A 27,913-nucleotide genomic window follows, 5' to 3' on the forward strand; every position below is an offset into this window, starting at 1 on the left:
CAGGGCTTTGGCAGCATCTCTGCCTCTGTTGTTCAGGCACTCAGCACCAGAAGGTCCTTGGAGAACAGAAGAGAGAATCCAATTAATGGATGAGATGACTTCTGCCTGCAGCCTAGTAGTCACCTGCCTTTGGATTGGGCAAGTCACATTTCTGGGAAGGAGCAGTTCTGAAGAGAGGAGACAATTGGGGGCAAGGGGCCTGAAGATCACCCTGGCCATGTCATTGGCTTGCCCTGTACAGGGGACCTTGGGCAAGACACTTCCCTCCCCACCCCTCATCTCTTTCTTCTCCCAAATAAGAGAAGCAGGCCTGGGCCTCTGTCCACACTCTCCCCAAATCCAATTTCCACAACTAAAAATATCTACAACAAAGTAAATAATAGGTTTAACCCACAGAACAAAATAAATACCCATGAGTCTGTACTGATATAAATTATTGGATCAATAAATAAATGGTGAGCAGGGATGGTTCTTCCTCGTAGGAGATTTCTACCTAATAAATGTGAAAGGAGTTATAGAGTCTCCATTGGGCAAACACCGCACTAATAACTGTTGCAGACAAGAACCATTAAAGAATGCTAAAATGAGTGGCAGAAAGCATGATGAGAAGTAGGATATTTGGGTCATCTCCAAGTATCTCCTTGTGAGATATTTATTAGTTACAATGGGAAAAATCGTAACTTAGCAGTGGGGAAACTGGCAGGAACCACCTTAACCACATGATCAAAGTCAATATCCCTGGGAAGAAGGCGTTGACATTGTGTGCCCCCGATACGGTGCACTGAGAAGGCACACAGCATCGCTTCAGTGGTGTTCTTGCCAAAAATACATAACCTCAATCTAATCATGAGAAAACATCTGTCAAATCCAAATTGTAGGGCACTCCACACAACGGGCCAGACTCATCAGAAATGTCAAGGTCATAAAACACAAGGGAAAATTTAGCAACTGTCACACATTGGAGGACACTGTCGCAGATTTGGACTGATGACCAAATGCAAAGTGGGATCCTGGATCCTAAACCAGACAAAGGACATCAGTGGGAAAACTGTCAAGGAAGGCCTGTAGATCAGTTAATAGTTTTGTATCAGTGTGAACTTCCTGGTTTTGATCATTATACTCTGGGTATAAAAGATGGCAACATTAGGGGAAACTGAGTGAAGAGTGTTCTAGAGCATTCTTTACACAGAGTATGTTAGCCAATTTGACAATAAATTATATTAAAAAAATAAAAAAATAAAATGTTTATGCACAAAAAATAAATAACTCAGTGGTTCTATACTTTTCAGAACCAACACTCCATTTTACATTTTATTACAAGTATTTGTGTTGTCTCTTTTATTATTCTGAAATAAAATTTATAACCTATATAATCTACTTACATCCCTTACTAGAATATAAAGAAGAAATAAAAGATAAGTAACTTATAATGAAATAATATGTATTTTGATGTGAAATACTCAAACATGATTATCCAGGAAAGAAAAAATCATCCCCAGTAATTTAAAAAGGGCTCTCAGGTAGGGGAGGCGGCTTGCAATACAGCCCCCGTCGAGAATCACTGGTTGGCGCCACCTCCATTATTTCAGTGCAAAACCTACTTCTCAGGAGCTGGCTGACCTCGGGCAGGTGGCCTACCTTTTCTGACCCTCAGGTCCTACATCTATGACATGAGGGCAAACAGCAGCCAGGGTCGTGCTAGGGCCCAAATGCATACGAACTAGTGCATGGGACACAGGATGTGCTTGGGAAATGGCATATGATGATGATGGTGACGGTGATGATAAATTTGTGCCAATCCCATCCGTATTTCCTAACCCCCCTTTAAAAGTGAAGAGTAGTTAACACTAAGATGCTGTATCTTGGGGCGCCTGGGTGGCTTAGTCGGTTAAGCGTCTGACTGTAGATTTCAGCTCAGGTCAGGATCTCACGGTCGTGAGAGCCTGCTCAAGATTCTCTCTCCCTCTCCCTCTGCCCCTCACCCCTGCTCACATGCGGGCGCTCTAAATAAATAAATAAATAAAATGCTGTATCTCATTTAATTTCTCATCACAAACCCTATGAGAGGGGCATTACCGTTCCCATTTTCAGATGAAGAAACTGAGGCTCAGGGCAGCACCGAGGCCCTCCAGGAGCTCAAGAGATGGGACCAGGACACGCACCACTGAGGACCATCCCAGCGCCTACATCTGACCTCTGTCCGCACTGCCCTTTCAAGGTCACTGCCCGCCTCCTTTGACTGCTCCCCTGAGGTGGTGGTGGGGGCCATCCCTGCCTGGGCTGAGACCCAAGCCCGGCAGGTGTGTGAGGAGCTGGGCTCTCTGCACGCTGCTGGAGGCGGTGTGGACGGGGCCATCTTTTGAAAAGGAAATGGTTGTTCTGGGGGAAAAGCCCATTCTTTCCATTTCTGGGAGTGTGTTCTGAGGAGCATACTGAATCCCAGACCCAGAAACACCTTTGTGCACCAGGATCTTTATTACAATGAGGACACTGAGGATGATGGACCCTTCTAGATTCCTCTCTGTGTGCCAGGGGCTGTTTAAGGCACTTTACACGTAGAATCTCACTTTATTCTAAAAGTAGCCCTATAGTTAGGTACTATGGTTAGCCCCTTTTTACAGAGGAGAAAACAGGCTCAGAGAAGTTAAGTAACTTATCTGGGGTCTCCCAGCAGGATACTGGCAGAGGCAGGATTTGAACCCAGGCTGTTGGGTTCTAGCATCCTCATTCTTTAATGCCTCTGCCCTACTGATCAAAATTGTGTTTAAAAATAAAACTCCAGAAAGACTGGGATGAAAACAGCGAAATGCTCTAAATGTTCATTTCTAGGTTGCAAATATGTCTAAGAGGATAAACAGGTGTTTGTTTAATCTTTTTTGTATTTTCCAAATTGCAGATAATGAGCATATGCAGTTTTTATAGTGGAAAAAGACCCCCTGCATTTGAATTTCAAGGCAACTGCCATGATTATAATTAGCAATTACTTCAGGAATATTTATCCAAAGGCCCATCTTCCCACTGGCTGGACGAGATTTGCAAGGGTCAGGGTTGTACATTTTGCTCACTGCTGTATTCCCAGCCCCTTGCATATTGTTTGGCACTCAGAAGGTGCTCAGTAAAAGTTTTTCCAATGAACTACATCACACTTCCACTTTGGGTGAGCCCCTTACTGCTCTGAGCCTCAGTATTCCCATCTGTGAGATGGGGGCGAGGACGTCTGCCATGAGGACGAAATGAGATGGTGGGTTGGAAAACTTTATTTAAGGGTTCTTAAACTTGGTGTCCTGTTCCCCCAGCCCCGCCCTTTGAGGAAACAAGCCCCTCTTGCCCCACCCTTCACCTCCCTTTTCTTCCTCCTCCCAATTCCTGGGCATGGAGCGGAGAGCGAAAAGAGCTCTTCCTCCCTTACCTCCAAGACGTCGATGTCTGCATTGCTGAAATCGATGTTGAGGATTTTGGGGAGAGGGACGCCAGAGCCCAGCACGGCTGTGAAAAGAGACAACAACAAAACGGTCAGGCACAGTCAGCGTGGCTAAGACGTGTCAGCCACACAGGAGGCTACCAATATTTTCAAGGAAACCAGCCATTTCTCCTCCGTCTCTAGGCCTTTGCCCTTGTAGATGCTCCCACCCAGAGCACACTCCCTCACCCTTGCCTGCCTGCCAGGCTCTGAGCCTTCCCCAGGACTGTTTGGATGTCATGCCCTCTATGAGATTTCCTCCACCCCAGGCCGAGCAACTTTGGGCTCCTGCCTCTCCCTCGAACTGCCCCCCCCCCCACCATTATTGAAATCACAGAATGTTAATTCTCTGCTTCCACATCTGTCACCTCTACCCGTCTTGTGAGTTTCTTGCAGGCAAGGACTGTGTCCCTGGTGTCACCCAGCCCTGGGCTGGGCACAGAGGAGTGGACAGATGTTTGCTGAATGGAGGTATGGAAGGATACACATGGGGCCCCAACAAGTGACTGCCATGGGATGTGCTGTTTGCTTTTAGATTGGCAGAACTGAAGTAGATTCATACTGATTCATGTTCTGGGAAGGAAGGAGGGAAGGAAGGAAGGAAGGAAGGAAGGAAGGAAGGAGAGAAGGAAGGAAGGAGAGAAGGAAGGAAGGAAGGAAGGAAAGGAAGAAGGAAGGAAGGGAGGAAAGAACGTAAGAAGGAAGAGAGGGATGAAAAGACAAGTGAAGGAATCTGGATTAAATGAAGCCAAACAGATTTTCTGCCTCCAGCAGGACTTTTCAGAGAGCAAGGGACATTGTAAACCCACCCCAGAGTAGTATATTCAGAATTTCCCAAACTTGCTTGGCGCCACGGAACCCTTTCCTTAAGAGTATCTTATGGGACAAATTTTTTCACGGAACCCACTTTGAGAATCCTGGCTCTTCTCCAACCTCTCACTTTTGAGAATGGCAAATTGCATTACAGCGAGACCAAGGGGCCTGCTGCCCAGTTCACACCACCTCTTAGTGACCAAGCCAGGGTGAGAGTCTCCACCTCTTGCCTCACAGGTCAGCCCAGCCCAGCCTAGCTCCTGACGTCGTCCTCTCCCGCTGGCGAACGTGCCTGGCCTTGGTGGCCAGGGCTTTTCTGTGATTGAGATTTGGCCTCCTCTGGTGACAGTTTTCGGGATAAAGGTCCATCTGACATCAAGAGAACCCCCAACGAACCCTCGCTGGTAGAGCTCACAGCAGCCCCTCTCTGTCCTCTTCTCCATGATGCAGAAGCAGGGAGAGGGAGGGTGCGGCCAGACCAGTGGAGGCCTTGGGGGCGAGGTTTCCAGTTAAAATGGGGTTCAGCTACCCCAGCCTCCAGTGGCCCTGCAGGTCAGGTGGCTTCCTGATAATATCCTTGAGGCACCACAGAGAGGGGGAATCATGCTCAGTCCCTTCTTTTTATGAAGTTGGGCAAGAAAACCCTCTCATGATAACGTGGCTGCCTAGGGGGCGGATTCTGGGTTAGGAGGCTGGGGAGATCGGTAAGAGCAACTTTAGCTTTATCTGTACTGACGAAACTTTCTACAACAATAATGTATTCACACTGTCTCTGCATGTAAAATTAAATACATGATATCAAAGATAAAAAAAAACACAAAACACAAAACACAAAAAACAAAAACAAAAATCAATCAGGGACATAACAATGTCAATATACCTGATAATACTAAACTATATACCTAAAAATGGTTAAGAAGGTAAATCTCACATTATGGGTATTTTACCACGATTAAAAATAAACCTCAAAGATATCAGGAAATATTTTAGGCCATATTTTTTTTTTTAATGGAGAAAAAAGAGTTTAATAGGAAATATAACCAGGGGTCGAGATTAATTGCCTCTGGGAGGTGAGATTTTACCTTTTATTTATTTTTTATTTATTTAAAAAAAAATTTTTTAACGTTTATTTATTTTTGAGACAGAGAGAGACAGAGCATGAACAGGGGAGGGGTAGAGAGAGAAGGAAACAGGCTCCAGGCTCCGAGCTGACAGCACAGAGCCCGACGTGGGGCTCGAACTCACGGACCGTGAGATCATGACCTGAGCCGAAGTCGGACACTTAACCGACCAAGCCACCCAGGCGTCTCGGGATTTTACCTTTTAAACTGTTCAGGACTTTCTAAAATTTACACACATATAATTTTCATGTGTGATCAGAATTTTACATGGATAATCAGAAAAATCAGCCAAATAAGTGAAGAAGAAGGAAAGGGAGGAGGAAGAGGAGGAGGAGAAGGAGGAGAAGGAGAGAAGAAGGCGGCAGAAGCAGCAAATATGGAAGTTGATGCACCCTTGGGGCAATATTTGCGCTCAGAGGGTTAAATAAATAAGCTTAGAATGAAGCTCTCAGGAATACGGTTGAGGTAGAATGGCTGTATGTCAAACATGCCCGACGAACCGGCAGCCACCAGGTCCCCAAGCCACCCCCCACCCCCGCGGAGGCACAGGCACCGCTCTCACCGTTCATGGCGGGCAGAAACGCCAGGTCGAAGATCTTCCCCACCAGCACCTCCAAGAGGCCAACCTGCAGGGGAAGGACGAGAACTCAACCCAGGCATTGGTTCGCTCAGATCCCCGGGGGGCCCCTTGAGGCCCTGCCCTGTGGCCGGAAGGCGCAGAGCTGCTCTGGGAGAATCTGGGAGCTGCCGTGACTTTAGAACCACCTAGGTGGACAGCCGCAAAGCTCATCTGTGCACCTGCTCTCGGTGTAGTTGGGGAGACTGAGGCCCAGAGCAGGGCAAGCGCCGGCCCCAGGCTCATGGTGAGGCAGGGACTGGGGGAGGCCCAGAGCACGGGTCTACCGTGGCTTGCTCTGCAGCCACCCTGGTGTCATGGAAGGCCCTCGGGCTGTGTAGCCAACACTCTGGGGTTCCATCCCAGCTCAGTCTCCGTGGGCCTCTGAGAAGTCTCCCTCGCCTCTCTGACCCTCAGTTTCCTCAGCTGTAAAATGGGCCAGCAAGCCCAGCCTGCAAGGATGCGGCGAGGATCACAGGCGGATCAGGTAAAATACCTGGCCTTGAGACTTCTCATGTGCGCACGCTCTTGACTTCTCTAAGCCCTGGTTTCCACAGCTGAAGATAGGAGTGAATACTCCTTTCTCGTACAGCGGTTGTAAACGCCGGATGTAAACTCCTCCGTGTAAAGTCCCCGCCTGGCTGTAGAACCACATGGTGCGGCCGCGACAAGAGCACGCGACTTTCATCCCAGCGCTGTGACCTTGGGCAAGCCCCCCAGCTTCTCTGCATTGGGCTGCCTTATCTGGAAAACGGGCTAATAGCTCTACCCAAATCATAAGTTTGTTGTGAGGATTAAATGAGAGAAATTTGGTTAAAAAAAAAGAAAAAAAAGAAGCTTAATTTGGTGCCAGTCTCTGTGGCCCCAGAAATAGTCTCTAATTTCACACTGTGCGAGCTTCTTTTCTTCTCGGAGTCCAGAGAGGCCAGTTCTGGTCCCAGCTGTGCCCCAGGCAGCTGTGAGGCACGTCGCTGCCCAGCCCTGGGCCCCAGCTTCTCCATCTATAAAATGCGGCTGGTGACACCAGCAACATGGGTTGTGGAGGCTGGGGGTGGAAAACCCCAAAAATAGGCAACACGGTAGGTATTTGACTCTCTCTGTGCACATGGAAGTCTCACCACGACTGTTCTAGAAAGCAAACATCTGTTGTCAATTTGTAAAAGAGAAGAGGGGCATTTCTGGAGACTCTTGGTGGTGTGGGGGGACCCAAGAATAAACAGATGAAACGGGACCCACCCCTAGAATCTGAGCTTCTCCGGTTAGAAAGGCAGAATTTCAGAACGTGGTGGTAAAGGGGTGGTTAGAAACATATCCGGAACTGTTTGCTTTACAGATGAGGAAACTGAGGCTCGGAGTGGGTTGGTATTGCCCAAAGTCACATAGGAGTCAGTGGCAAAGCCAAGCCTCCAGATCCAGAAAGGAAGGGGTCCTGGGACGTGGCTGTCCCTACCGCCCACCTGCTTCAGAGAAGAGGGATTTGGGCTAGGTTGCCTCCATTAGAGCAGGTGGTTTAAAATGGGACAGCCTCGGGCGCCTGGTTGGCTCAGTTGGTTTGGTGTCCGACTTCGACTCAGGTCATGATCTCGCGGTTCATGAGTTCGAGCCCCGCTTCGGGCTCTGTGCTGACACCTCGGAGCCTGGAGCCTGCTTCCAATTCTGTGTCTCCCTCTCTCTGCCCCTCCCCACTGATGCTCTCTCTCTCTCTCTCTCAAAAATAAAAAATAAAAACCATTAAAATGGGACAGCCTCATTGGCAGAGTTGGAGCTGTGAGTCTGTACTCTGCCCCTCACTGGCTTTGGGGGCCTCAGTTTCCCCACCTGTAAAGGAAGCCTGGCAGAGATGGTGCCAATGTTTAGGAATTCAAAGACTCCCTCGGCCCCAGCTAGCCACATGGGGACACCGTTCCCAGAATATCTTGCCCTTGAGCTTGCGCTTAGTACTTACATCAAAGTTGCCTACGTTTGAGGTTCTGAGGTTGAGGTGAGTCCTGCCAATAAAGCAAACGGCCTGTTAGAAGTGGTGATTGCCTGAGAATCATAAGGGGTTTATATTCCCATAAACTATCGAAAGCCCCTCCGCGAACATCCTCACAAAGACCTTGCTTGACCCGGGGGGCAGTCAGTAAGAACGACGTTGATCTCCGCGTTTTGAGCACCAACTATGTATTAGACGCGACGCAGAGGCTTTTATACTCTACACAGGAGCCCCTTAGCGGAGGTTTTGTTTTCCGTGGTCTCAGTGACCCGCACTCAGCTGCAGTCTGGGAGAGATGATCCCCCTCCTGATGTGCTGCCGGAAGGTCAGTGGCAGCCTAATGCTACATCACAGTGCCTACATCATTCACCCGGCTTCATTCATCTCGGCACCTAGACATTTTATCGTCTCGCATCATCACCAGAAGGCGGGTGAGTACAGCACAGTATTTTGAGAAAGAGAGACGTAAATTTTATTATGGGGTGTCGTTATAATTGTCCTCTTTTATTATGGTTGTTGTTAATCTCTTACCGGGCCTAGTTTATAAATGGAACGTTATCACAGGTACATTTGTACAGAAAGACCCAGACCCAGTAGAGGTGGGGTTCGGTACCGTCTGCACTTTCAGGCATCTGCTGGGGGTCTTGGAACGTATCCCCTGCGGATAAGGAGGGACTGTCTGTACATAAGGCTCAAATCATAACTGTGACCCCTACTGGCTGTATGTCCTTGGCCAAAGTACTTACCCTCTCTATGCCTCAGTTTCCTCATCTGCAAAGTGAGTGGCTGCAAGGACTAAAGGAATCATCCAAGTCAAGCCCGGGCCTGGTACATAGTGCGTGCCGTGCACACATAAGCAATCATCCTTACCTCGCCGGATCCTTCCGGCAACCCTGTCAGGGAGTAACCTGAGGCTCCCGGGGTAACTGGCCATGGCCACAGAGCTCAGAAGGGAGAGCCCAGGACTCTGCCCTGAGGTGCGTTTTTGGCTGCTGGGCTATTCTGAGGAGGGAGGCTCGAGGCCTGGGTTTGAGGTCCCTGTCTGTGCTGTGAGGGTCTCAGTCTCACTGCACTCGAATCTTACCTGCAAACCCACAGCCCTACCTGCGGCCAGACCAGACTCACGCATGGGGCAAAGCCATTGGGGCCGTAGGGCATCCAGCAGGACAGAAACCAGTGTTTTACTGCCGACTTCCACTCCCTTCCCTCCTTTTCCCTCAGCCCCTCCATCCACAACACTGCAGCTTTTTCCTGCCCTTTAAAGTTTGCCTGCACTGCTCTGGCTGCCCCCCAAGCCCCCACTGGCCCCTTCTCGTCATCCAGGCCTTAGGTCGGGCATCACCTCCTTAGAAACTCTTGGATGGCTCTGAGTCATGTCTTATTTTGAGTAATTCCCATTGTTGGGCTTGATCAACTGTCCTAAGAAGAAAAAGTGATAATGAACGAGGCACACGCTGACAATTTTGCACACAGTCTCACTTATCTTGAAGTGGGAATGAGAATAGTACTTACTGCCATAGGCTGAGGTCAAGAATGAAATGAATTGAGACACATTCAGGGCTTAGCTGAATGCCTGGCACGTAGTGTTATTATGAGTCCTATGAGGTAGGGACTATTATCCCCATTTTCAGATGAGAAAGCTGAGTTTCAGAGAGACAAAGTCACTTGGCCTCTGTCACACAGCCTGTCAGTGGTCACGTTAGGATCTGAGCTCATATGGCCTGGCTCCAAAGCCTGCACTTGTAACCACGCGATGCAGCTCCAGCTCAGACAGACCTGGGCTGGCCCAGAGCCCCTCTCTGGACCTGCTGTGTGGGCCTGAGTAAGGCAACCCACCTCTCTAAGCCCTAGTTGTCTCCTCTTTAAGATGGGAGATGCCGCAGGGCCATTGTAAGGCTGAACAAGAGAATGCACATAAATACCTAGTGCAAAGCCTGGCCCATCATCATCACGGCCGTCATCATTATTATTGATATGGTAGTTGTTGTCAGCAGTAGGTTCCTTCTAGCAAGCTCACGGCATCACCCCCACTGCCCAGCTCGCGCCAGCGGCCTTGGCGGTCACAGCCCATTTTCACCTTTGCAGCCTCTTGGATTTACCCAGCCCTGACAGCCATGCTGGGGGACCTCCGGTGACCTCCCAGATGTCCCTTCAGGAGCCGGCACCAGGCACGGCAGCACCAAGGAGGCCTTTCTGAGCAGCAGGGGCCCGAGTCTGCAACCCCCTTACTTGTCCAGCTTGGCGTCGATCATCAGCTTATCCCCCTCCACGGAAAACATGGCCAAGAGTTCTGTGTCCTGGAGGAAAGAGGGATGAGAATGAAGTGTCACCATTGGGAGCGCTCTGTGCACCAGGCGCTGGCTGGGCGCTGCGTCAGCACTCAGCGTAACACAGGCTGTTCCCTGAGGTCTTGGCCAAACCTCCTTTCACGGGCCGCTGAGGCCCCAGTAACGCTCACTCGGCCAGATGAAAAAGAAGGTGTGAGAGTGATCCAGGCAGTGGGAAGGGTATGTGCCAAAGCCCTGGGGCAGGAAAGAGGATGGCGTTAGATGGAAGAGAGAAAGCCGGAGAGCAAGGAGGTAAGAGGGCTGCAGGAGACTGAGTGGGAAGGGGCCAGATCGGGCAGGGCCAGAAAAATCAAGGCTGCATCCTGGAGGCACTGGAGAGCCATGGCAGGACTCTGAGCTGGATCATACAGACATTTAGGCTATTGATGGAAAAATTTCCACACAGCAGGGGCTGATCAACAGGGGACTGAATCAGGCACAGCCATGTCCACTCCCTGGGTGAGAACCAGCCCTTTGAATCTGACATCTGATGATGCCCAGAAAGGACCCCCAATACACCATGGCTTGGCATGGTCTAGCTGAGAATACCCACTTCCCAGATTAGAAGTGGCTCATTTGGTCTTGAGCCCTGGGAGGAAAGACCGAGAAGACATAGCAGATGGGGCAGAACCCTAAGTGTCTGAATCTTAAGCTTTAAGCACCAAGGGGGAAATGGCACTTAACACAGCTCATTGCTTCAACAAATAGGTGCTTTACTGAGCACCTACTATGTGTAGCACTCTGTGGCTAGGCTGAGGATGCTGTAGTGAATAAGACAAATTACATCTCTGTCCAGAAATAAACTAACAAATGCATTTTATAGTGTCAGGTTAAGGCTACAAACCAAGTAACGCAAGAGAGGCAGAGAGAGAGAGAGAGAGAGAGAGAGAGAGACGCATCCAAGCTCACATAGCTAAAAGTGCTAAAGGTTGAATTTGAATCAGATCATCTGGCCCCAAGTTGGGCTTATAGTCACTACGGTTGGTTTTGTGGGGACCTGAGGGGGTCTGGGGACTCCGGAAGACCACTCGGCGCCCCCTCCCCCCCCACTGATACTCACCACATCGATGAGGCAGATGGTGGTCTCAACGTCATTGGGCTGGGAGACCATGACCTCGGAGGTGGCGAACACCCTCACCAGTGCCTTGTCCTTCTGCAGTGTCACTGAAGGCGGGTTCGGTACCTGGATCCTGATGGTGAGTGGGCGGGATTCGGGGTACTGCTGGAACACCTTGCGGGGGGGACACCAGGCCAGAGTGAGTGGGGCCCTGGGTAGCGGGGTCAGCAGCCAACTCTAAACACACGGCACAGGGTGTCACCCTGGGCACCTGCAGCAATGCCCGAGCCCTACATGCACGTGAGGGCTCTCACCTGCTGCCGCGTTTGGGGAGGGGGCTGCCCTCTCCGAGCCCCTCACAGGGGGTTGCCACGAGAATTAAATGTGGGGGTGCCGGCAAAGCCTCGAGCTCAATGCCCGATACATGGAAATGCTCAGAATTTGCGACTGAGCAAGATGGGTTTGTCCGGACATTCACGGTTGCATCGAATCATTACAACAAATCCATAGGGTATTTTTTTCTCCGTGTGACAGAGTTAAAAAACTGAGGTTCAAGCAAATTGTCCAAAGTCAGCAGGCGAACTGAGATGGCAGCCCAGGGCTGTGTCACTCAGAAGCCCAGGGCCCATCTCCCCTCCCGCTGCCTCTGGACACCCCACCTGGAATGAGAAAGTTTGTATTTTGGGGCACCTCACAGTGAAAACTCAGAGCAAGGCACAGCCTACCTGGGTTTGCAGGGGTCTCTGGAGCCCCCCAGGTGGGAGGAATCTGAGCCTGTTTGCTGTGAATGGGCTCCCCAAAAGCTAATGAGCTAAAGGGACGGTTCATCAAAAAGTCAGTTCCCATATGTGCTGAATTACTGCTTTACCAAAAACTTTATTTTAAGGAACATTCTTCTTTCTTCTTTTTTTTAAATTTTTTTTTTCAACGTTTATTTATTTTTGGGACAGAGAGAGACAGAGCATGAACGGGGGAGGGGCAGAGAGAGAGGGAGACACAGAATCGGAAACAGGCTCCAGGCTCTGAGCCATCAGCCCAGAGCCTGACGCGGGGCTCGAACTCACGGACCGCGAGATCGTGACCTGGCTGAAGTCGGACGCTTAACCGACTGCGCCACCCAGGCGCCCCCTCTTCTTTCTTTTTTTAAAAAAAGACTTTAATCTCTACACCCAGTGTGGGGCTCACATTCATGACCCCCAAGATGAAGAGTTGCATGCTCTTCTGACTGAGCCAGCCAGATGCCCTGAAGGAACACTTTTCTTAAAAATACTAAATGGGGGCACCTGGGTGGCTCAGTCGGTTAGGTGCCCGACTTCAGCCCAGGTCATGATCTCGTGGTTTGTGAGTTCGAGCCCCACGTCGGGCTCTGGGCTGACGGCTCGGAGCCTGGAGCCTGCTTCTGATTCTGTGTCTCCCTCTCTCTCTGCCCCTCCCCCACTCACGCTCTGTCTCTCTCTCCTTCAAAATTAACATTAAAAATTTTTTTAAAAATATATATTAAATGAATTTAACTATATGGGAAAAACTACAAAGTTACTTTAAAAAGAAATCCATGTAAATGGAAACTTCTCCGCAGGCAATGCAGCAGTGTGAATCCTGGAACTAAGAAGATTCTACTCACGTTCTTGAACACATTGTCAAGGTGAAATTCTTTTATTTATTCTTACTTATTTTTAAAAAGTTTTTGTAAAGTTTATTTATTTATTTTGAGAGAGCACAAGCAGGGGAGGAGCAGACAGAGAGGGAGGGAGAGAGAATCCCAAGCAGGCTCCATGCTTTCAGCACAGAGCCTGATGCAGGGCTCAAACTCACGAACGGAGAGATCATGACCTGAGCCAAAATCAAGAATCAGATGCTTAATTAACCGCATCCGACTGAGCCACCCAGGCACCCCAAGGTGAAATTCTTTTAAACAAACTCTTGATCTGTTGGCAAATCTAGTAGATTTAGCCAAATGACCACTGAGCGAATTCACCCTTTGGCAAATTGGCTTTCAACAAATCAATAATTTGGTAACTGGCTTTTCACAAGGGGATTTTGGGGATACCTGGAGGAGCCAACCCCAACATACACGGTCTCCAATAATTAGCAACACCTTCCTTCACAGGGACGCGGAGAGGTTACCTCAAACTCTCCCCACAGCAGCAGGAGACCCAGGATGTGCACCCCAGCTCTGATTAAGCCTGGATCTCCGGGGGACACTCTCCTGTGTCTAGCCTGAATCTCTGCTGCTGCAGACCCAGAGTCCCATTTCAAGGTCTGAGTCTTTGTGCCAGCACAGCATTTGCCATGTTGTGTGACTTCTCTGAGCCTCTGTTTCCCTGTCTGTGAAATGGATTGCTCCCCTTTTCCGGCTCCATGAATGAGGGGGATGATTAAAACCAAATAAAAGAGGGGATTCTTAATTTTTTTTCATAAACTGTAAAGTGCAGTGGACATAGAAGTGGTCCAGTAAATAAAAGGTCCATTTGATAGAACTCTACCTGCCCCTGGGACCTGCCGCTGTTTTTGACCTCAGATAATGGTGCTATGCCATTCAGCTTCCAACCGCATGAGGGCGATAGTGATCATTTGTTGACTTAGGTCTCCTTTCCTGCTTCTGAAGTCGAACCAGGAGCAGAACAAGTAGAAAAGAGATGAAAAATGTCTAAAATGGTCGTAGGTTACAGCAATCCTTTGTACCTGCCTAGCGCTTACTGTGTAAGAAGCTCTCTCCTGCCAGGTGCAGGCTAACAGGTTTTGGACCAGCGCTGGGACAAGAACTGGGATCGGAAAGGCCTTCGTTCCAATCGTATATAGCTAATAATCTGACAAGAGCACACTTGCCCTTCTTAAAAAAAAAAAAAAAAGATTTTGTTATTATGAACAAGAACAATAATAGTGAACACTTATCAAATGCCTACTCTGTGCTTATGTTCAACTCCCAGGTTCACAGCCACACGGTGAAGTGGGCATTGTTAGCCCCATTTCCCAGAGGAGAAAACGGAGGCTCAGAGAGACGTCATTTGCCTATGGTAGTATGGTTCAGACATGCTTAGCTGGAATTCAAGTTCATGTTTGCTCCAAAACTCTGGCTCCTCCCTTCTGAGCCACCATGCACCTGCGCGTGTCAGCATCTTTACGTGAACCATCATCACCTTCATCTCCTTCACTCTCCTAGACGAAGGTGTGGAGTAGGAGCTTGCATCCTTTTTTTACCGATGAGGAAGCCAAGGCTCAGAGATGTTAAGACTCTTGCCTGAAGACACACAGCGATGAAGTAGCCAGACAAGGATTAGAAAGGTGCAGACCAGTCCACAGCTACAGCTCAGGGTCTTTCCACCTCAACCCTCCATGCCCTCCTGGCATGGGGATTTGGACACCACACCTTTGTCACTGCACTCAGATCACCCCACCCTGGTTGTGGGTGTCTCCCCTTCTGACCCAGTTCCCGGGAAACCTAGAAGGAGGGGAGGGCTGAAGACAAGGGGACGCGTCTGCTTTACGTACCTTGGGAATCAGAGCTCCCAGCGTTGACGTGGTGAGAGGAGGAAGTTCTTCAAACTGCAGGGCAAGAAGGGGCATGTGAGTCCCTGAGGCTGCAGGGACAGACAGGAGTTGCTAACACAGTGCTTAAACGCCTACACACCCTCAGGCAACCAGCAGGGGCATCTTCTTCCCTTCAAAGACCCCTTGGGAGGTCCTGCCTGTCCAATGGCAACCCACATACTGATCACGGCAGCCATCTTGTGGTCAAGGGGACAGGGCCAGCCACTTAAGCTTACTATAGGCATGACTTTATGGGGCAGGAGGTAAGAAAAGACCTGACTCTTTCTCCTCTAGATGTAATTCTTAACTTTTATGTTGATTTATTTATTTATTTACTCATTCATTTATTTATTTATTCGTTCATTCAGAGAGAGAGAGAGAAAGAGGCAGAAAGAGAAGGAGAGAGAATCCTAAGCAGGCTCTGCACGCCAGCTTGGAGCCCCACGTGGGCCTTGAACCCACAAACCGTGAGATCATGACCTGAGTCAAAACCAAGAGTCAGATACTTAACCGACTGAGCCACCCAGGCGTGCCTAAATGTAATTCTTTATCAAAACAAGGTGAACATCGGTGAGTCCATGTGCATAGCCCAGTGTCCACTAAATGCATAATTCTGCCATATCCAAAGATCTGCTTTTGAAAACCTCAAATACTAAAAAATGAAAAGTCAGTACCATTTGACAGAAAGAAATGGCAACTGTGAAAGTAAATGCAATAAAAATGAAACAGTGCCATTATATTCTCCATGGATCATGTCTGTGGAGGGCTTTGAGGGGGGTGAGTCCTGTTCTCTCTGAGTTACAAAGAGGACACTTAAAAGTACAAGAGAGGATTAACTATATACTAGCACCAAATGGAGACTTCTTGGTGGAATCAAGATGGACATAATTCATACGGTGGTTTTTTTGGAGAATAGCTTGTTCTTAGGAGACACACACAAATTTATGGAGTGGGATGTCATGTTTCTAAAAACTTAAATTGTTCAACAATAGCTAGCTAGTTTGCTGATAGATAGGTTAAATAGGTGGATGAATGGAATGATGGAAGGAAGGAAGGAAGGAAGGAAAGAAGGAAGGGAGGGAGGAAGGAAAGGAGGGAGGAAGGGAGGAAGGAAGAAGGGAGGGAGGGAGGGAAGAGGGGAGGAAGGAAAGGAGGGAGGAAGGGAGGAAGGAAGGGAAGGAGGGAGGGAAGAAGGGAGGAAGGGAAGGAGGAAGGGAGGAAGGGAGGGAGGGAAGAGGGGAGGAAGGGAGGGAGGAAGGAAGCATGGATGAGTAGGTGGGAGGAAGGGAGGGAGGGAAGAGGGGAGGAAGGGAGGGAGGAAGGAAGCATGGATGAGTAGGTGGGAGGAAGGGAGGGAGGGAGGGAGGAAGGGAGGGAGGAAGGAAGCATGGATGAGTAGGTGGGTAGATCAGTGGGTGAGCAGATGGATGGATCCGTAGACATGAAGCAAATATGGCAAAATATTAACTGGTGAATCTAGGTGAAGGATATTTGGGCACTGATTGTGCTATTTTGTAACTTTTCTGAAGGCTTGACATTTAAAAATAATTTTTTTTCAACGTTTACTTTTTTGGGACAGAGAGAGACAGAGCATGAACAGGGGAGGGGCAGAGAGAGAGGGAGACACAGAATCGGAAACAGGCTCCAGGCTCTGAGCCATCAGCCCAGAGCCCGATGCGGGGCTCGAACTCACGGACCGCGAGATCGTGACCTGGCTGAAGTCGGACGCTTAACCGACTGCGCCACCCCGGCGCCCCGAAGGCTTGACATTTTTAAAAGAAAACGTTTGGAAAGAAAATCATTCTGGAGCATACCTTATTCTTATGTATCTTTCAGTTATTTAATACCAATGTTTACCAAGTAAAAGGATCCTAAGCATTTATATTGAGATACGTATGTAAGAATATACACTATGATTTTAAAGAAGGAGTGACATAAAATTAAATAGAACTGAATAGAGACCAACCTTCTCATCATATGATTTGATCTTCTTTAATGCCACGTCAGTGAATCACCTAAAATCATCTCAGTCACCGTGCTTTGGTAAACACTGACATAACCAATACATGCCCGTGAGTGCGAAATGAGTCAGGGGCGCACTGTCTGCTTACTGTTCTCACTTGAAAGCAATTTGCCCAAGGCTGTGGGGACTAGACAGGACCAACGGGGAGCTGTTTGCTGCCCGGCCCAGCCCACCTCCGGATGGGACCATGACTCACCATGCCGTCGGTGATGTCGATATCCAGTGCCCCCTGCTTCTGCAGGAGGGCCAACACTGAGCCCAGGAAGTTGGCAGAAATGGCCAGTTGGGAGTTGGTGTTGTCGCCCATGGGGGGTAATTCTGGCATCTTTTGTCTGGGAGTCATGGCTGGTCGCCCCAGTGGATAGTCAATGAGCTCTCCTCCAGCCTCCCCGACCAGAGTCTGGGGAAGCAGAGAGGAAAGGGGTCACAGGGAGGGTTACAGGGAGATGAGCGGAGGAGGCTGAGACTGGGGTGACGTCCTGGCAGCCTTCCTCGATTAAACCCACTGGGTCTGAGTTACCCTTTCTTTTATGGTCTCTGGCTTTTCTTCGTTTGTGATGGCATGGAACCTCCTGCAGTTCTCACTTTATGGCCACTTACAGCCATGAGCTATCGCCCTTTATTTTAAATACGTGTCCAACATGGATTCTTGCCTCTCCGCCCTGCCAAAAGGAGCTAATTACGTGTCCGCACAGTGCCCATGGCGTATCTACTCCCTGAAGACCAGACCCCTCTCCCTGCTCTACAGATGCTGTGTGGTCTGCCCGTGGGGACTTCTCCGCCTCGTTGAGAGCCACTCCGTCCCTACTGCCCCTGGTCAGTCCCTGCCACCACCTCACTACTCCCACCCTGGCTCCTTCCCACATACTGTTTCCTGACCCACGCTCTTCTCTTATTATGGCCCACTTACTGGCAGGTCTCAGCTTACATGTCACTTCCTCCAGGAAGCCCTCCATGACTTCCCTGGATACAGCCTGATTCCTTGCTATCGGCTCTGATATCCTGGGACCCTCTTGCACAGAACTGATGATCTTTAATTGTGTATTTGTTTGAGTGACTCTTGGATGGCCTAGCCCCTCCAACGGGTTGTAAGCTCCATTAAGGCAGAGGTCTTGCCTTGTTCACGGTGCACCCCCAGCCCCAGCACGGAGTCTGGCACGCAGCAGGTAACCGACAAACACCTCTTGAATGACTACTGTTTGCGAATAGACTGGGGGGCACGTATATGTGTTCACACGTATCCTGTGTACGTGGCAGCGTGGGGTTCACCCGCAGTTCTGTAGCTGATAGAGCAGCGGGGAAAGCACCCATGTTGGTACAGGCTGGGGGGGAAGAACGTGTGTGTGTGCCCCGTGCACAGGTAGGGGTCAGATTCCGTGGTGTGCTGGAACCCGCTCACGCCAGCTCGGAAGAGCAAAAGCTCCATGCATGTGATATAAAGTTAGTAGCTTGAAACTGGCCATGGTGGGAGTCTTTAGAGCATGGACATCAGCACGGAGGTCACCTTATTATGTCATACAGTGGCTGTGAAGACAGACGGAGTCAATCTACATAAAGCACTTGGAACGTGCCTGCCACGCAGCGAACACTTGGTAAGTGTTGGCTGCGATTGTGTTTCCTGATGTGGCTTCTGGAAGGTCTTCAAGTAATCAGAAGAGGGTCCTGGTCCAACACTGCTTCCCAGACACTGAGTAGAAGCCCATGGGTCTGGTGCTCACACCCCTGCCCGCCTTCCCTTCCCTGAGGCCCCGGCACTCACGTTGAGGTCCAGCTCCAGGAATTCCCCGGTCACGAGCGGGAGGCTGGAGAAGGTATACTGAACACTTCCCAATATCCCCAGAGGAACCAGAGCTGCAGGAAAAGGTGGGGTCACAGGGAGTCCCCTTCATCCTCCCAGATGCCTTCCCTTCTTATGCCCCAAGGGGGGCGGGGCAGCAAGGCTCCAGCTCCAGACGGCAGCATGAAAAGAACAAGAGTTCTGGGTTCAAATCCCACCTCTGCCTCTTCCTTGCTGTGTGACCTCAGGCAAGACACTGTGCCTCTCTGAACCTCAGTTTCTTCCTCTGTAAAATAGGTTTGTATAACTCCTTGGACTATATTGTGGGGTCTGTGGGATTCTGGATATTGATAAGCTTTGTAAACTGTGGAGTACTGTGACCAGGGAGGAAGTTTTAAGGTTCCACAACGTGGTGCTTAGTTGAAGCTGGCATTTCCCTGACTGCTTATGACCAACAGCCCCATCTTCTGGGCTCTCCCTCCCTTGTTCCTGGCCACAAAAGGACAGAATTTCACCTATCTGCAAAAGCCATCCCCAAACTTCCTGGGGTCCCAGAGAGACGGGAGCGCCACCCAAGAGGACCGCCCTGTATGGCTATAGATACTGTGCACCTCACAAGTCAGGTGCCTCCGTTATGTTGCAGTCTATGTGAAAGGAGGTCCCTGCCATCTTGCTGTGCGTGAACCGCACAACCATACGGGGCAGGCTTGCCTCCAGGAATGTTCACTCAGAAATCGTGGACCACGGCTGGTATCGGAGCCTGGTTCTAGGGACCTGAACGGTATTCATGGTGTCTCCTGTTATTCACTCTCCAATCCCTCTGTGGGCTGAAGCCAGCCCCCCATATTAGAGTTGAGGAACTGGAAGGAGTCTTTCCAAGTCCACACAGCTGTCAGGAAAGAGCCAGGGCTCTGACCGGCCTCACTGTCTCTGTCCAGAGACTTAGCCACCGGGCCAGGTGGGATGCTCCTCCTCCGGGGGCATGTCTGGCGCCAAGAGGGAAGGCCAGGTAGCCTCTCTCCTGTGACATCAGCCACACCGTGCTCTAAGGGCCCGAGAGGGGCCTGGTGCCCCCACCACACTGGACCTTCCTCCCAGACACGCTATGCCCCCCGGCGCCTTCCCTGGCTGGGCCCAAATCAGGGCTGGAAGACGCTGGCTGAATGAAGCAAAACAGGAAGGACTTACAGTCCACGAGACCCAGCTGGTCGTTGACAAGACCCAGCACCACATCCACGATGGGGCAGAGCTGTGGGGGGAGAGATGGAATGAGGTTCTGGAGCCGGGGCTGGGCGCTGGGGCGCGGGGCGCAGGAATAGCAATGACAATAGCTGCGTTTACTGCCTGCGTGCTCTGTGCCTGGCACTGTCCTCCCCACAGCCCTGCGGGGAAGGCGCTCTCCTGATCCCCATTTTATAGATGGGAAAACCGAGATCAGAGAGGTGATAGGATTGTCACGTGGCTCGCAAGTGCCCGAGCTGGGATTCAAACCAGAACTGTGTGACTCTTAAGCTCCACTTCCTTATCCCGTCACTCATCTGTCCCTCCACATTCGTTAGGGTCCTCCCCAGACCCCCAAGAACAGGCCCCAGCCCTCTGGTTCCTCTGGGTCACCTGCACGCCCACAGGGATGGAGGCTGGACTGCGCTCCCTCCGTCTGGGGAAAGTCTGTGCTCCTTGCTCCCCATCCCAGGATAGGTTCTTACCAAGTCAGGGAGGACGTTGGCCAGGACTCGGTTCACTAAGTTGTCCACGAGGTTGGGGAGAAGCCTGAGGAGAGAGGAGTGGGGGAGGAGGAGGGAGCTCACCAAGCTTGTCCATGCAGCGTCCCGAGCCAGGCCCTGGGCAGCGAGAACCCCTGAGTGCTGGAAAATTGTTCCGAAAGCCAGATAGACAATGTACATTCACCACAGACCTGGCCGGACAGGCTGCCCAGGCAAATTGCTTGGCTTTTCATTCACTCATTCACTCATCCATCCATCCGTTTGTTCAACAGACGCTCCTTGAACTCTGCACTGGGCTAGGCCCAGGCTGGGATGCTCCTGTGTGCAGAAGTCACTCCCTCCTGCTCATCTGCCCCTCTAGCGGGCTGCTTGCTGCAGGAAAACGAACATATTCCTCTGTCCAAGCACCCAGCACAGTACCTGGGGCACCGTACGTGCTCAATAAATGTGTGTGGAAGGGAGGGGAGGAGAAATACTGGCCGACAAAATGTGCTCATGGGGTCCACAAGAGAAAACGAGCTGTTGCTGTTGAAAGTCTGGGAGATGGGATTGGTTCTACAGACAAGGAAACAGCTCTGGAGAAGTGGTCCAAGTGCATCATCCAGCTGTAAACAAACCGTCCTAACCAGTTGGTTAAGGGGGGAAAGAGATCATAGTATTGATGCATAGGCAAGACACCTAGATGGACAGACAGACTTGTAGGGCAAGGGTTTATTTCCCGAGGCCCCGAAGTGAAGAGAAGGTGAGCAAAACATGGTCATCCTCACGCAGTGTCACCAATAGCTTGGCCCCTTAAAAATCCGCCCTTCTGTCCCCACTGAACACTGCCCTGCCTGCACCCTCCCAGCTTGTGTCCAACGCTTGCCAGTTTGACAGAGCAAAGCATTTCTTGAGATCATGTCCTAATTAGAACATTTCTGTACACGTTTTGGTCTCCTTCTTAGGTGGATTCACAGCTTAAGGGACCTTGTGTTGGTTCCAATGCTCTGTGGATGATAAGGCCCTTGAGAATTTATCCATGCATGGGTGCGTGCATGCGTGTGTGTGCATATGTGTGTGTGGGGGGTAATTTGAATTTAACCTATGTCCATTCAGGGCACAGACCGTTGTCTCCTTCTGAGAAATTATCCAACAGATACATCGGCCCATGTTTAAAATGTATATAATTCACTGTAACCTATTCCTCAGAGCAGAAGTTTAGACAAATTGCAATGTCCCCACACCAGGGGACTAGACGAATACATGATGGCTCATCCGAACAATGGAATACCACACAGCTGTAAAAAGTTAAACAAAAAGGAAGCTCTTGATGTCCAAATACAGGAAAATCTCCAAATAGAGTAAATGAAAAAGTGAAAGGTGATGTTTATAGTATGTGTCCACTTGTGTTAAAAGGAGGGTGGGGAATGAGACTCTATGTTCATGTTTGCTTCATTTGTAGAAAAGAATTAGAAGGAGAATCAAGAAACAAGCACAGTGAGCTTGTGGGGGGGGGGGCGGGGAGATGGGAGACAGGGTGAGAGGGGCTCTCCAGTCTGTGCCTTTGTATTTTTGTATATCTTTGAACCATGTACTACCAAAAATATTTCCTAGAAAATTAAAAAATCTGTGAGGTTTTAGGACGCCTGGGTGGCTCAGTTGAATAAGCATCCAACTGTTGATTTCGGCTCAGGTCATGACCTTGCGGTTCATGGGTTCAAGCATCGCACCCTCTCACTCACAATAAATAAATAAACTTAAAAAATCAATCTTTGAGGTTTCTGCGTGCTTCTCTCCCCTCCTCTTCTCACCAAAATATCAGGGGCCAATTTTCTCTGTCCTGACCCACTCTAGAGCAGAAACAAAGACTCAGAGAAGCTCACATGAATCAGAAATTCTTGGGGCCAAGTCGTACAGTGAGGTTATCTGCTCCCAAAGTCTAGATAAGATGAGCACTGGAGTGACAAGGGCAAAGAGATTGATAAGACAGGAGGGGGAGGAGCAGGCAGCCAGAGGCCTCAATGGGAGAAGCCAAAAAGACACATTTCCCATGATGAAGGCCAGGGAGGGAGGAGAAAGGGGCTCAGCTCTGAGCTGCCCTGGTGTGCCCTCATCCAAGACCATCACCTGGAGGCAGCATACCCTTGAATACACACACACTTGGAACCTCTCTGGTTGTGTTGGCCACTTTGTGGGGAGGCTATGATAGAAAAAAACCCAACCCCTAACCAAGGTTGCATTGGATAGAACCAACTGGGAAACTTCCCCATGAGTTGGCGCTCCAAGGGACAGAAAATTCCTGCTAGACATATGTTCAGAAAACTCTTAAAATTTTTTTTAAAATTTTTATTCATTTTTGAGAGAAAGAGAGAGAGAGAGAGAGAGAATGAGCAGGGGAGGGGCAGAGAGAGAGAGGGAGACACAGAATTTGAAGTAGGCTCCAGTCTCTGAGCTGTCAGCACTGAGCCGACGTGGGGCTCAAACCCCCAAACTGCGAGATCATGACCTGAGCTGAAGTCGGATGCTTAAACCAACTGAGCCACCCAGGCGTCCCAGAAAACTCTTTTTCAAAATATTTATTTATTTTTAGAGGGGAGAAAGGGCAGAGAAAGGGAGAGGAAGCATCCCAAGCAGGCTCCGCACTGTCAGCACAGAACCCAACACGGGGCTCGAAGCCACGAACCGTGAGATCATGAGGTGAGCCGAAATCTAGAGTTGGAGGTGTAATCAGCTGAGCCACCCAGGCGCCCCTCTTCAGAAAACTTAAAATGTGCCAGGTTCTGTACTGTTTTGCATTCTTTATCTCCATTCCAAAGGGAAAGAGAATTAGCCCATTTCACAGACACAGCAAGTGGAGCTCAGATTCAGAGGGCAGCAGAGTTGCTCAAAGTCACACAGCAAGGAATCGTGGAGGTTGAACCGCAGGCTGCTTCTAGAGCCTCTGCTCCTGACCACATGGTTTATCAAAGATAGACCACTCCACCATCCACCGAGGCACTCCACTGCCCACCGGTACTCACCCTCGAAGCAGCTTGACTTTGATACCCCCCAGGAGGGTGTCACATCGCTCCACAACTAGCCGAGGGTAGCCTGTGCGGTCCATGGTCAGCCGGACCTTGGCTGTGATGTTCACTTCCACCGCGATGTCCAGGAAGCCAATGAGACTAGAGGAGGTTGTGGGGCCAGGGAGACGGCTAGTCAACCTCAGCCTCCAGGCCTCCAGCCTCATTCAGTTCTACCCAGCACCTTGCACCTTGGGCTGTCTTTGCTGTCCCCGACCCTTGCTGTCGTGCATCTATTCTGCACCTTGCTCATCTCTAGGGGTCCCAAACCAGAAGGCTTCCCGGGTCCCTCTACATCCATGAACAAATCCATCTCCCACTTAGTCGATGAGAGAGCCTCAAAGGCTGGGAACAGGAGTCAATAAATGAACTCTATACATAAATTCTGGTTTTCAAAGTGACTACCCACTGACCTAGCCTTATAGACAGGACCTCGTCCCATGGGGAGAAATCAGCACAAAAGTCCACTCTCTAAAGTCCTCCGCTAAGCACCTACTTTGTGGCGGGCACTATCAGGGAGATATTTTCTTGCTTTCCCTCCCTTGCAGCCACAGCCACCTGGAAAAGGAGATGTCACTATGTCCGTGGCAGGTGAAGACACTAAGACTTGGTGACATTAGGGGCTGACCAGAGGTCACACAGCTTGTAATAGAGTCAGGATTCAAAGCCAGGCTGTCACCTGTCTCTAGTCTCCCAGATCTTAACACCCATGCAGGCTACCTTCACTGCTGACTGGGACCGGAAGATGGCCTGAGCCCAAGGGTATAAGTCAGGTGCCGGTAACACATTCTGTGTTAGTATTCCTCACATTACGGACAAAGAGGCTGGGGTGCAGACAGGGGAAATGACCTGCTCAAGATCTTTCATCCAGGACCTCGGGTGGTGGGGACCCCTCCAGGGATGAGGGTACACACCTCTTCCCATTGATGGCCACGCGGGTGTACAAGCTCAGGTAGACGCCCACACCAGGCAGGAGCCGCACGGACACTCGGGGGAGGGTCAGCTCCACGATGCGCAGCCTGCATAGGACCCAGGCTGGTGAGATGGTCATCCCCGGGGTCTGCCACACTTCACTGGGGGTGCCCTGTGTCATACACCCCCTTCTCTGTGCCACATTCATTCCCCCTAACTCTAACGAGAACTGAGGTTTGTGGATAGAACTTGGAAAACACAGAGAAGTGACAGGAAAAAATGCCATGACCCACACTCTCATTGCCTGGAGGCCCACTGTTTACATTTCCTTGTATTTCCTTTGAATTTTTTTCTTGTAAAGATGCCATTCTCCCTGCTTATCCTTGCCCTTCTTTTCCTGGTTCCTTCCTACAAATTCTCTGCTTTCAGTTTAAGACGCTCTTCCTCCAGGAAGCCTTCCCTGACCTCCCCCGCTATACACATCCTTATTTCTCCATGAGCTGCTAACCAGTGTTATAATTGCATGATTATTTTCAGGCGTCTTTATCAAAGCCCATATACCCCATCGGCCTGCAAGCTCTGTGAGGACTAGAGATGTGTCTTTTCTTGGCTAACCATGTGTCCTTGTCCCCAGTGCCAACACAGTGGCCTGCACATAGGAGACGTGCTCAGTATTTGTTGAATTAAATAGTGACTATGAGAATATGAAAAGGATACTGGGCATAGCTGAAATCATACGCGTGTAGTTTTAAATCCTTGCACATTTTCTACTTTAACTATGATGATGACCATTCTGTAGATGAGGAAATTGAGACTCAGAGAGATGAAAACAATGGCCCAAAGCCACACACATACATAAAAAGGTGAGCTGTGACTCAAATTCAGGGTTGTTTAGTGACTAGACCCCAAGCCACACAACTTGGGACTCTCAAGATGTCCAGTCCTGAGGCCAAGTCTTGAAGTGCATGGGGCTCTGAAGACTGTCACCCCTCCAACTCTAGGCCCCTGGGGTGATCACCATGTTTGTTAAGTTCATCATTTGGGCTTGATAGGGAGAGCCTGCCCCCTCCTTACCCGGTGATGCCCTGCACGGTGCTGAGGATGCCGCCCTCGCCAAGCACGCCCAGGACTCCACCTCCTCCGAGAAGTCCTCCATCACCAAGGAGACCACCTCCTCCGAGCAGGCCACCTTGGCCCGACAGGATGCCATCGGCTGCCAGCATGCCCCCAGTGCCCAGCAAACCACCTGGGCCCAGCGCCCCAGTGGCTACACCGGGTGGTATCTCTCCGGGCCGCAGCTCCCTCCGGTGAAGCCTGCCCACGGCTGCCGCACCTTCGGCCGACCTGTACTGCCCACGGCCCCTGTGGCCGCCATATGCATTGTCAGCATTGCGGTAGTCACCTTTTCGGAGGTCCCTGATGCTTCCATCTGACTCAAGGATCTCACCGTATCTGTATTTGCCCCCCAGCTGAGCAGTGTTGTCATTGGTCTCGATGTGACCATACTTGTAATTACCGCCAAGCTGCTTGCCATTGGTATATTTGGGGGGGCGCTCTCGAACATGGAAATCGTTGTAGGGAATGCCACCGACACCTCGGGGGAATTCAACGCGTCTGTAGTCATCGTAATGGTGTCGGCCACCACCCAGAAGACCACCACCGCCACCCAAGAGACCACCACCACTGCCACCCAAGAGCCCCCCACCACTGCCACCCAATAGCCCCCCACCACTGCCACCCAAGAGCCCCCCGCCATTGCTGCCTCCGCCGCCCAACAGCCCCCCACCACTGCCACCCAAGAGCCCCCCGCCATTGCTGCCTCCGCCGCCCAACAGCCCCCCACCACTGCCACCCAAGAGCCCCCCGCCATTGCTGCCTCCGCCGCCCAACAGCCCTCCACCACTGCCACCCAAGAGCCCCCCGCCATTGCTGCCTCCGCCACCCAACAGCCCCCCGCCACTGCCACCCAAAAGCCCCCCACCATTGCTGCCTCCGCCACCCAATAAGCCTCCCCCAACCCCACCCAACAGGTCACCACCACCCCCTCCACTTCCACCACCAAGCAGGCCCCCCAGAAGGCCACCGCTCCCACCACCTCCACTTCCACCAAGCAGACCCCCCAGGAGAGGTCCTCCACCATCACCACCAGCTTTACCCATGGGCACCTCTCTCAGGGCTGAGCGGAGAGCATCACTCTGCTGCAGGGTGCCTGAAATGGCTGCAGAGAAGCAAAGGCATTAGTGAGGGCTTCCTCCCCCAGGCGCCACCTCTGGCCCACTCCTTGGCATTCTGGGCCCCACCTTTCCCACCGGTAGAATGTCAAGGTCGAATGGGAAGACTCCCCCAGACCAATCCAGCCCTGACATTCAGGTGGGCTCAGTAGCTGCTAACCTGGACCTGCTCTTGCTTTAACTAGATTTCAACATCATTCACCGAACCTGGAAAGATTTTCTTCCTTCTACTCCCTTTCAAGTGCTCCACACTTTAGAGCTTATAAACCTGCTTGGATGGCATCAGGGCAGGTCTTTGCCAGATGACAAAAATGAGCTCCCAAGAATTAAAGGGGGGAATAATTACAGCCCCCACATTTGAAGGCCTTCAATGTATGTACCAGGAATGGGATCACGTTTTCAGAAGGCTACCTCGTTCATTCTCAAACCAGTCCTCTATGACGGGGGCCACAATCACATCCATGTTGCAGACATCCATGTTGCAGAAAACTGAGGCTCAGAGAATTCAAGTTGTGGACTTAAGGTCGGTCAGTATTTGAACCCTGGGAAGGCTGACTCGAGGACCCAAGCTCTTAGTCACTGCTTCTACCGCCTCAGGCATGAAGTCCTCAACATGGTGTGAGTGTGTAGGGAATGGTAACCAAAAGCAAAAGGGGGAATAATGTACCCACCCACCTGACGTGAAGAGGGTCCTTGGGACTTCAGAGTTGGCTGGACGTGGGGCCCTGCCCACCCCACGTCACCCCTGACTGCCGCAAGCCTGGACTCACCATTGCTCAGCACATCTTTGGTAACCCTGAGGACAGTGTTTGTTTCTGCGCGGGTGCCACAGAGAGCTGCCACAGACAGAGCAGCCACGCACCAGGCTGTCCACATGCTGGCACTGCTTCCCTGCTGAGGAGACAGTGCATCAGAGTCACCACCCTGGAAGCAGGTGGAGCTAGGCACTCCCTGCCAAGAATCATATCGGGATCCCGAGGCCCAGGGACATACGGGGCAGGGTCCAGAATTCCCAATACCATCTTCTAAGTTGAATGAATGAAATGAATCCAGAGACACAGAGCAGACCCATTAACCAAACTGTCCTAGAGCCATGGATGTCTGATTATCCCCCAAGATGAAATTTCCAAATGGAGCATCAGGGAGAGAGGTCATGAGGACTCCAACCAAAATAGCAAACTCACAAGCAGGCAGACTCTAGGGAGAATCTCTCCAGCATCTACCCGTCTGTTCACCCACCAATCCATCCATCCTCCCATCCACTCTTCCTTCCTTCCTTCCTTCCTTCCTTCCTTCCATTCATCTGTC

The 27,913-nt window shown here is 50.6% G+C and overlaps 1 protein-coding gene across 1 annotated transcript; it reads right to left on the reverse strand.

The window, feature by feature from the left end:
• Window positions 1-32: 32 nt before the first annotated feature.
• On the reverse strand, window positions 33-27,481 carry BPIFB4 (BPI fold containing family B member 4). Its single transcript, XM_047853832.1, has 16 exons — window positions 27,376-27,481; window positions 26,530-26,592; window positions 25,449-25,968; window positions 24,377-24,481; window positions 23,421-23,564; window positions 20,404-20,467; window positions 19,886-19,946; window positions 18,680-18,771; window positions 17,117-17,320; window positions 14,859-14,912; window positions 11,373-11,543; window positions 10,215-10,282; window positions 7,956-7,998; window positions 5,957-6,020; window positions 3,410-3,486; window positions 33-56 (listed from the first exon to the last, which is right to left on the reverse strand). The coding sequence occupies exons 1-16, from the start codon at window positions 27,479-27,481 to the stop codon at window positions 33-35; spliced, it is 1,860 nt and encodes a 619-aa protein (XP_047709788.1).
• Between the last annotated feature and the right edge of the window lie 432 nt (window positions 27,482-27,913).

The sequence above is a fragment of the Prionailurus viverrinus genome, chromosome A3 (genome assembly GCF_022837055.1).
Source record: "Prionailurus viverrinus isolate Anna chromosome A3, UM_Priviv_1.0, whole genome shotgun sequence".
Lineage (NCBI taxonomy): Eukaryota > Metazoa > Chordata > Mammalia > Carnivora > Felidae > Prionailurus > Prionailurus viverrinus.

Excerpts from the sequence above, each read along its gene's own strand:
- BPIFB4 (XM_047853832.1), bottom strand. The coding sequence starts at position 27,481 with ATGTGGACAGCCTGGTGCGTGGCTGCTCTGTCTGTGGCAGCTCTCTGT. Across the intron at positions 20,468-23,420 it reads AAAGTCAAGCTGCTTCGAGG|GCTTCTCCCCAACCTCGTGG; the intron begins GTGAGTACCGGT and ends CTCTCTCCTCAG. Across the intron at positions 17,321-18,679 it reads TCCTGGAGCTGGACCTCAAC|ACTCTGGTCGGGGAGGCTGG; the intron begins GTGAGTGCCGGG and ends CTGCTTCCCCAG.